The following is a 10,461-nucleotide window of genomic DNA, read 5'->3' on the forward strand; positions in this document are numbered from 1 at the left end:
AGTGGCCTCTGTGGCCGGTGGACCTGAGTTACATCATGGGGACCCAGAGGATGGGCCTGGCTGCTGTCCAACTTGGGGACTTATTTATCAACAAGAATATCCGTTGTGACTTGAGACGCTCCAATAACCAATAATACATAAACGTGACTGCTCTTGGTCCCCAAAGGTGGAGAAGATGTACTTTGGCCAGATTATTCAGGAGTGGAGGGACAGGGAGATTCAAAACTCCAAAGTCTGCTAGAGCCCAGAGCTTGATGCTTCACAATGGAGGCCACACGCGACCACAAAAGTCAGGCTGCAGTCAAAGCCCAGCATGCTAAAAAAAACTCTACACTATTGCTTGGCTCCAGTGGCTCACACCTGTGATCCTAGATACTCAGGAGACTGAGATCTGTGGGTTGGGGTTCAGAGCCAGCCAGGCAGCAAAGTCCATGAGACCCTTACCTCCAATTAACCAGCAAAAAGCTGAAAATGGAGCCGTGGCTCAAGAGCCTAGTCTTAAGCAAAGAAGCTCAGGGATGGTACCCAGGTCCCAGGTTTAAACCTCAGGATCAGCACACACATGCACACATGTATAAGCTGTACATGAGAAACATTAAGAAATGTCAGCCCAGCGCTGGTGGCTCACCCCTGTCATCCTAGCTACTCAGGAGGCTGAGATCTGAGGATTACGGTTCAAAGCCAGCCTGGGCAGGAAACCCCGTGAGACTTATCTCCAATAAACCACTAGAAAACCGGAAGTGGTGCTGTGGCTCAAGCGCTTGAAAACTCGCCTTGAGCTGAAGAGCGCAGGGACAGCGCCCAGGCCCAGAGTTCAAGCCCCATGACCGACCAAAAAAAAAAAAAAAAAAAAGTTAAATCAACTTCACAAAATTGATTTAGTCCAAAGTGATGTGCAGATACTCCACAGAGTTTTATTTTATGTCCTTTGAAAGTATTATGAACAGTATAAATGGAATGTTTCAATTGGGCTATTATTTTAATAATGCTAACCTTTTTCTTACTTTCTGATTCACTTTATACAAACATACAACAGAGCCGGGCGCTGGTGGCTCACGCCTGTAATCCTAGCTACTCAGGAGGCTGAGATCTGAGGATCGCGGTTCAAAGCCAGCCCGGGCAGGAGAGACCGTGAGACTCCTAGCTCCAATAAACCACCAGAAAACCGGAAGTGGCGCTGTAGCTCAAGTGGTAGAGCGCTCGCCTTGAGCTGAAGAGCTGAGGGACAGCGCCCAAGCCCAGAGTTCAAGCCCCACGACCGACCAAAAAAAAAAAAAAAATACTGGCCTCCAAGGCTGGGAACGTGGCTTAGTGGTAGAGTGCTTGCCTAGCATGCATGAAGCCCTGGGTCCAATTCCTCAGTACCACAGACACAGAAAAGGTCTGAAGTGGTGCTGTGGACAGAGCTGCTAGCCCCGAGTAAAAGAAGCTCAGGGACAGTGCCAGGCCCTGAGTTCAAGCCCCAGGACTGGCAAAAAATTAAAATTAAATTAAAAATACTGGTCTCCAGTCAAACACTGGTGGCTCACACCTGTAATCCTAGCTGTTCAAGAGGCTGAGATCTGAGGATGGTGGTTAGAGCCAGCCAGAATAGAAAAGTCTGAGATTTTTTTCTTGTCGGTTGTGGGGCTTGAACTCAGGGCATGGACACTGTCCCTGAGCTCTTCTCCTCAAGGTTAGCGCTCTATCTACCACTGTTCGTCCATAGCTCCACTTCTGGTTTTCGGTAGTTCATTGGAGAAAAGAGTCTCATGGACTTTCCTGCCAGGGCAGGCTTTGAACTTGCAATCCTCAGACTTCAGCCTCCTGAGTAGCTAGGATTACAGGCGTGAGCCACCAGTGCCAGCTCACGAGACTCTCATCTCCAGTTAATCACCACAAAACTGGGAAGTGGTAGAGTACTAGTCTTCAGCAAAAGAGCTCGGGACAGTGCCCAGGCCCTGAGTTCAAGCCCTACAACTGACCAAATTTATCAAGTTATTTATCTAATTTATCAGATTTATCTAATTATCAGGCGTCTACTCTTGAACTATGATAATAGGCTTTTTCAAATATCAATTTGACTCAAAGATTAAAGTACTTTAAAATGTCAAATATAGGGGCTGGGAAGGTGGCTCAGTGGTAGAGCACTTGCCTTGCATGCATGAGGTCCTGGGTTCGATTCCTCAGCACCACATAAGCAAAAAAAGAAAAAAGCCGGAAGTGGCACCATGGCTCAAGTGATAGAGCGCTAACCTTGAGCTGAGGGACAGCACCCAGGCCGAGTTCAGGTCCCACAACCAGCAAAAAAAAAAAAGAAAAGAAAAGAAAGTAAAATGTCAAATGTAGACTTGGCTCCTTTGCCCAAGGTATCTTATTATGTATGGCTAAATACTCCAAAGTCAGAAAATTGATGCTTTCTGAAACCGCAGGAAGAAGTCCACCTGCCGGCCTCCCCACAGCTGCCTGGCCCCAGGCTGGGGGGGGGGCCCTCAGGGCTCCGGAGCCCATAGAGAAACTGGCTGGCCCACATGCTCCCTGGAAGAGAAAGGGGGGGCCCCTAGGTGGGAACAGGGAAGTAGGGTGTATCACTACTGAGCATGAGCTTTTCACTTCTCTAGCAGCTGATGTCTGTCTGTCTGAAAATGCAGCAAAAAAAGAAGAAAGAGATATCCCATCTTTATACATAATTGCTCAGACCAGCTCATTTACCTAGGAATTTCCCCTGCAAATTAACCCAAACATTATTCCATGAGCAGACCCTGTAAAATTCTTAGATTAAGAACTAGTCTTACAACTTTGGTGGGGAGGAGGGGGCGGGGAGGAGGAGGATTGGGGGGGGCGGGGGAAGGATGGGAAGGATGGACAAAGGAGGCTACAAAGCTTGATAAGAAATGCACTCATTATCTTGCCCATGTAATTGTAACCCTTCTGTACAGTATTTTCTCAAAAAGGAAAGAAAGAAAGAAAGGAAGGAAGAAAGAAAGAGTGAGTCATGGATGGGCTGGGGATGTGGCCTAGAGCCCTGTTTGATTCCTCAGCACCACATACACAGAAAAAGCCAGAAGTGGCGCTGTGGTTCAAGTGGTAGAGCACCAGCCTTGAGCACAGACAGACTCAGGGATAGTGCCCAGGTCCTGAATTCAAACCCAGGACTGGCAAAAAAAAGAAAAAGAAAAAGAGAAATAGTCATGGTCCCTCAGGGCTGGAGACGAGAGGGAGTGGGGGAATTACTGGCCTGCACTCTGTGGGACCGGCTGGGCCTGCACTGGAGCAGCCACGGGGCGTCCATGGGCTACTGTGCGGGGAGAACACAGCCCACTTCCTTGGTGCACTGCTCTGTTGAGAGCGCTTGCTTTACTTTCAAAAGAAAGTAAAACAAAGTTGCCAGCGATGAGGACTATGTTTTGAGGCCAGTCAGGGCCTCTGAACAACAAGCTAAAGGTGATGGTGTGTATACATCACCCCGGGGCATGGGAGTGTAGCACAGTATAAAGATGGTGGTCTGAGGCCAGTTCTGGTCTCATCACCAGACCCTGTCTGTTGCTGGGGTGTGGGCAGTAACGTGCCGTCCAGCAAGCATAAGCCCTGCGATCAAAGCTCAGTACTGTGCTTCTCACCCCCACAAAGGAAAACATTGCACAACTGTAATCTCAGAATTTAGAAAGCAAAGGCAGAAGGATGATCAAAAGTTGGAGACAAGTCTGGCCCTACAGAGTAAGGTCTTGTCTCTGTCACACACATGCACACAGAAATGTGAGTGTGTGCACCCACACTGCAAAATGGGTTTCTGATGTAGTCCGGGGAGGTGAAGTCAGAGTACGGTTTGATGCAGACCCTGGCGTCAGTGCTTTAGGAAGGAGGGAAGATGCTACGAGGAGCCTGCCACAAATGCAGGAAAGGGCTCGGCACAGAGGCTCTCACTCCACACCGGGGCCAGGAGGGCAGCTCAGGTCAGGAGATGCTGCCTGCCACCCTACAGACCTGGAGCTAGACACATGGGCCACCAGCTCAACAGAACAGCGCTGGATCTGCAGCACATGGGTAACCCCTGCCTTAGGTGCGCTGTGAAGGGACCTGTAGTAGCCTGTGGGAAACCTGCATGCACTCAGGACCAGGTCCCGGACGACTGTGGCCCAGGTTTCCTGCCCAGCGACCACAATCCCAAGAGGCTCTGGCTCAGGCCCCAAGAGACGGAGGCCACCGCCGGCCTCATCCTTTACCTCAGCAATAAAACCCTGTACTGCTCAGGAAAACACGTGGAAACACAATCAGACACATGAAAGTCTACTCGAGCTCCTCAGAAATTCTCATCTTCATCCGGGTGCTGGTGGCTCACACCTGTCATCCTAGCTATTCAGGAGGCTGAGGTCTGAGGATTCTGGTTCGAAGCCTGCCCGGACAGACAAACCTAGGGGTCTTACCACCAATCAACTAGCAAGAAGCCAGAAGTGGAGCTTCTTCTCAGGGCCTCATCATGCTCATTCTACCACCTTGGGACACGGCGCCACCTCTGGAGACGGTGGGCTCCCAACGTAAACTGCCCACACCACGTTTTGTATGCCACGTTTTGTATGCCAGCCAAATGAAGATGTCTTGAAAACAGGGTACAGACAACTCTGGTACACAGTTTGAAATGTGCCTTTGCAAAACATCAAGGCTTCTGTATTTCATGAAGCAGATGAGGAAGGCAAACAAACAGAGAAGAAAAGAAGGCCCAGTGTTCACGTGTCCTGCATTAGATGCACGGAGTGGGCTGCACCGTCCCCCATACACCACACCTCCACACCAGAGACGTAGCTGCGAGGCAGGGCTCCACAGGCCGCAGCACAGCCGCCTCCTCTCACTCGGCTTGCTTCCAAACCTCACCTGAGTTAGCAAAGCCAACAGCCTCATCACTAGACACTGAGCAGCATCTGCAAGACCCAGAAGCACTGACTCACCTGCCAGCCCTTGTCCGCCGTCCTGTAGTAGGGGTAGTTCTTAGTGATGTGTGTATAGATTCCATTGAGAGTGAGCTGTTTATCAGGAGCCATGGTAATTGCTTGGACTATCAACTGTGCATAGGAGTAAGGTGGCTTTGAATCATCCTGTATTAAAAAAAATAGTTAGCATAGTCATATGTTTTATATATTCTCTAAAAATGTGTTTTATTACAACGTAATATAATTTTGAAAACTTAGAAGAAGGGGGGGAAAAGATAAAAAGAAAGATGGAGGGATGAAGGGTGAATAACTTTAAAATAGTGTAATTTTTTTTAATAAAACGCCATTAGAGATTACGTAAGAAAACCCAAACAGCCAAACAGTACGACGTGAACCGTGGCCTAGCTCCACAGCACCGCAACTCCTGTGCCGGCCCCAGACAGAGCACCGGTCACTGTGCTCAAGTGCCAAGGTTTTGCCTCCTTCTTTTCCAACACATTTCTTAAAAGATTTGACACAGGCTGGGCACTGGGGGCTCACGCCAGTCATCCTAGCTACTCAGAGGAAGCTGAGATCTGAGGATTGCAGTTCAAAACCAGCCCAGGCAGGAAAGTCTGTACAACTCTCTCTCTCTCTTTTTTTTTTGGCCAGTCATGGGGCCTGAACTCTGGGCCTGGGCGCTGTCCCTCAGCTCTTCAGCTCAAGTACTCTTCCCTTGGAGCCACAGTGCCACTTCTGGCTTTTTCTGCTTATGTGGTGCTCAGGAATCGAACCTCATGCATTCAAGGCAAGCACTCTACCACTGAGCCACCTTCCCAGCCCTGTACAACTCTTATCTCCAATAAACTACCAGAAAACTGCAAGTGGAGCTGTGGCTCAAGTGGTATTCTCCTTAAGCTGAAGAGCTGAGGGACAGTGCCCAGGCCCAGAGTTCAAGTCCCATGGCCGAGGGGGGGAAAAAAAAAATCGACACAGGGCAGGGTGCTGTTGGCTCATACCTGTGTTACTCGGGAGGCTGAGATTTGAGGATCACAATTCAAAGCCAGTCTGGGTAGGAAACTCCACAAGACTCTCATCTCCAATAAACTACTTGGGAAAAGCCAGAAGTGGCATTGTGGTTAAGTGGTAGAGCGCTAGCCTTAAGCACAAGAGGCTCAGGGACAGCGCCCAGCCCTGAGTTTAAACCCCAGAACCATTAAAAAAAAAAAAGTTGAGCATGATGACTTAGGCCTATCATCTCAGCTGTGTGGAAAGCATAAATAGGAGGTTCTCAGTCTAGGGCAATCCAGGAAAAATGAGACTAACCCGAAGGGGGCGGGAGAGAACACACGTGCAGCGCGGGAGAGTGACACTGACCCGAAGGAAAGGCACTCGTTACCTCACTTGTAACTGCAGCCCTCCACATCTCACCTTCAGCACTTACGAGAAGGGGGCGCAGGAGAGAGAGAGAGAGAGAGAGAGCACCTGACCGCAAGCACAATGTTAAGTTCAAATCTCAGCACCACTAAAAGCTGAAGTCAAAAAAGAATGGATTTACAAAATCCCAACAAGAATTCCCCAGCAAATCCACCAGGAGGCCACGCACTGATACAGAAGGATGCGACCCTTTCCAAGGCTCTGGCTCACCCTCACACACCCACACATGTGCGTGCACACACACACATGCACGCACACACATGCACCCCCGCACACACATGCACCCCCACACACACCCACACCCACCACGGCCACTGAAGACGACAGAACATTTACCTTTGGACTGTCTCCACCTGAAGCTTCCTTTTCATTTTCTGGCTGTGAGCTGTCAGCTATTAAATTGAGGTCAGATGGTATCACACGCCCCATTTTGTACCCTGAAGACCCTGCTCCCCGGGGGCTGGATGGGCAGGAGTTCGCAGCACTGGGGAAGAAGAAAAGGTCACTCCTTTAGCCTACTGTAAAACATACATTGTACTATGACTTTTTTTTATTTTGGGTACCAGTCCTGAGGCTTGAACTCAGGGCCTAGAGTGCTGTCACTGAGTTTTGTTGTTCAAATCTGGTGCTTAAGCCACAGCTCCACTTACAGCTTTTGTGTAGTGAACTGAAGAGTTCAAGCCCCATGATGGACCAAAAAAAAAAAGTAAACCCAGGCGCTGATGGCTCACATCTGAATCCTAGCTTCTCAGGAGGCTGAGTTCTGAGGATTGAGGTTCAAAGCCAGCTTGGGCAGTTAAGACCATGAGACTCTTATTTCGAATAAACTCAGAAAAGGCTGGAAGTGGCACTGAGGCTCAAGTGCTACGTAGAGTGCAAGCCTTGAGCACAAAGAGGCTAATGGACAGTGTCTAGGCCCTGAGTTAAAGCCCCAGGACAGGGAAAAAAAGAAAGGAGGAGGAGGAGGAAGAGAAGAAAGAGAAGGAGAAGGAGGAAAAGCAGAAGCGGAAGAAGGAAGGAAGGAAGGAAGGAAGGAAGGAAGGAAGGAAGGAAGGAAGAAAGAAAGAAAGAAAGAAAGAAAGAAAGAAAGAAAGAAAGAAAGAAAGAAAGAAAGGAGGAGGAAGAAGAGTAAAAGCTATAGGGCTGTGAGTTCAGAACTTGTCTGCCAAGTGTGAGGCCCTGGGTTCCATACCTGGTATAACCAAGAATTCCTCATACATTACCGACATAGCCACTTATCAGGAACCCCCAGCCCCCACAGCTGGTTGCCTTTTGACTGTTTCCATTGCCTCGTTTTAATGTGCACAAAATTTAATCAGCCTTTTTTCTTTTCTTGTTTGATGGCTTGGTGCCAACCCAAGAAATCACTGTCAAGTCAATGTATGAAGCTTCTGCCTGTGTCTATTCTAAGTTTTGGGTGTTCCAAGTAGGTTATGGTGCATTTGAACTATAGGAGACAAGAACCACCTTCATACCCTCTTGCACAAGATTGACCTATGTTCCCAGCAAGGCCTACTTAAAACAGGGTCCTTCCCCCACTGAACGATCCTGACATCACGTCTGAAGCCACTTGTTCATCATATAAGAGGGCTACTTCTGGGCTCTATTATATCCCATCGGCCACCGCCATGCTTACTCTTGCTTTCTAGTAAATTCTGGAATCCAACTTTGAGGTTTTTACACAGAGGCAACATATTTCAACAGAACTCACTTTCCACCATTCTCTTTTCTTCTTCCCCTGCCTCTTTCCTCCAAACAGTCCAAATTAGAATCAAGGTCCATGAGTGTGTGTGCGCGCCCACGAGTGCACACATAGGTGTATTTTGCGTCTTTATGAAGGCTAGGTTCTGCAAATGAGTGAAAACATGTTGGACTTGGCTCTGTGAGCTTGGCTTATGTCACTCAATATAATGACCCACAGGTTTATCCACTCTCCTGAAAATGGCACGATTTCATCCTTCTCTATGGCTAAGCAATATTCCATGGTTTACAAGTACCACATGTTCCTTATCCACTCATTGGCTGCTGGGCATCTCGGCTGATCCCACTGCGTGGCACAGGGAACACTGTTATGCAGCAGTGCCTCTTGGATGCTGGTTTAGACTCCTCCGGAAGAATGTCTGGTGGTGGAGTCCTCAGGCAGGTCCGGTTCTTCCGGTTGGGGAACCGCTACACCAGCGTCCAGTGCCTGTACCAGTTTACACCTTTCCCTTCACATCCTCACCAGCATCTGCCGACGTTCTTGGAGATCATGGTTCTGGGTGAGGCCAGGTGAGGCAGACTCGTGGTGAGCTCTGCCTGGTTCGCTTGCTGCTCTCCGTAGAGTTCTGGCCTCTCTCCGCCTTTTCTGCGGTTGAGATTGTCTTCTCTTTCTCTCTCCAGCATCCAAGCCCTTCTCTGCGGCATCATCTTCTCAGCCATGGGGTAAGAAGGCAGCTGTCTTTAATCTACCACCTTTCCCTAGTTCTCAAGCTTTGTTTCTGGACCTTCTGAGACGGGATCTCACTACACAGCCCAGGCTGGCTGTGCACACAATCCTGACCCTGCTTCCTAAGTGCTAAGGTTACAGGTGTGCACCCACCAAAGCTGTTCTGACTACTGGGAGTCCATGAGACTCCAAATACACTGGAATTTTGATGGGGGTTACACTAAGTATACTGAGCGCTTTGGGGAGATTAAGTCTTCTACTTCAAGACAGGACGAGGTGGAGGAGTGTTTGCTTATGTCTTCTCCAATTTTTTGTTTGTTTTGTTGGTTGTGGGGCTTAAACTCTGGGCCTGGGCACTGTCCCTCAGCCCTTCAGCTTGAGCCACAGCGCCACTTCCAGCTTCTCCATCCCCCCCCCCGCCCCCGCAATTGTCTGTTCTTCCTTTCTTTTGGTCCTGGGATGGGGCCAAACCTAGAGCCTTGTATATGCTAAGCAAGTGTTCTACCAAGCAGATCTTGGGTTTTTTGGAGAAGATTGTGCTAGGTAGCCCAGGATGGCTTCAATTTCCCCATCCTCTTTCTTCTGCTTTCTTGCGTGATGGAATTACAAGTATAAACTACCACGCGCAGCCTCAGAAGGCCTATTCCTCTTTGTTTTTTTTTGGTGGTGTGAAGGAGAGACAGTCTTGGGATTTGAATTCAGTGCTTTAGAGCTCCATCACTCAACTCCCATTTCTGGTGCTTTTGCTTACATGATTTTGGGAGTAGGATCTCACATTTTTGCTAGGCCACCCTGGATGTGATCCACCTACTTACATTTCCTACATAACTAGGATGACTGCTACGTTTGGCTAGTGCTTGAGCTGGCCTCAACCTTTCATCTTCCTAGGTAGCAAGGGTAGGAGCCGTTGTTCCAGCTTCAGAAGCGCTCCCAACCTCCACCTTCTTGTGCTGGTACTGAGGCTTGAACTCAGGACCTGACACTCTTCTACTTCAGCTACACTTCCTTTTCCAGCTTTTTGCTGGTTAAGTGGAGATAAGCGTTCCATGAGGGCTGGGAATATAGTTTAGTGGTAGAGTGCTTGCCTAGCATGCATAAAGTCCTAGGTTCAACTCCTCAGTAATGCATAAACAGAAAAAGCCAGAAGTGGCACTGTGGCTCAAGTGGTAGAGTGCTAGCCTTGAGCAAAAAGTAGCTCAGGGACAGCGCCCAGGCCCTGAGTTCAAGCTCCAGGACTGGCAAAAAAAAAAAAAAAAAAGTTTCATGAGCATTTCTGTCTGGGGTTGGCTTTGATCTCACACCCCCTGATTATCTAAGACTACAGTGTGACCACCAGCACCAAGCTTTGCCAAAAAAGAGCACAAGGCCCTGAGCACACATACACATACATGTACACATATAAAACACACGCATGCACACTAATACAACTCTGGACTATTTGGAGGAATGAAGGGTAAGGGAGAAAGGGCCAAAAAAATATGGGGGGGGGATAAATAATCAAAATACATAACAGGCTGGGTGCCAATGATTCATGCCTGTAATTGTAGCTACTCAGGAGGCTGAAAACTGATAATCACAGTCTGACGCTAGCCTGGGCAAACAGTCTGTGAGAATTCTTTTTTTTTTTTTTTGGGTCCGGTCGTGGGGCCTGTACTCTGGGCCTGGGCGCTGTCCCTCAGCTCTTCAGCTCAAGGCTAGTGGTCTACCACTTGA

General features: G+C 48.7%; 1 protein-coding gene across 1 annotated transcript in view; it reads right to left on the reverse strand.

The window, feature by feature from the left end:
- Foxk2 (forkhead box K2) overlaps positions 1-10,461 on the reverse strand; it is a 48,290-nt gene that overhangs the window by 19,452 nt on the left and 18,377 nt on the right. The window contains exons 3-4 of the mRNA XM_013033086.1: positions 6,657-6,804; positions 4,923-5,069 (exon numbers count right to left, since the gene is read on the reverse strand). Of these exons, the coding sequence (XP_012888540.1) occupies positions 4,923-5,069; positions 6,657-6,804 (295 nt within the window). The remainder of the gene's footprint in view (positions 1-4,922; positions 5,070-6,656; positions 6,805-10,461) is intronic.

This window comes from Dipodomys ordii, unplaced genomic scaffold, assembly GCF_000151885.1.
Source record: "Dipodomys ordii isolate 6190 unplaced genomic scaffold, Dord_2.0 Scaffold163, whole genome shotgun sequence".
NCBI classification, from domain to species: domain Eukaryota; kingdom Metazoa; phylum Chordata; class Mammalia; order Rodentia; family Heteromyidae; genus Dipodomys; species Dipodomys ordii.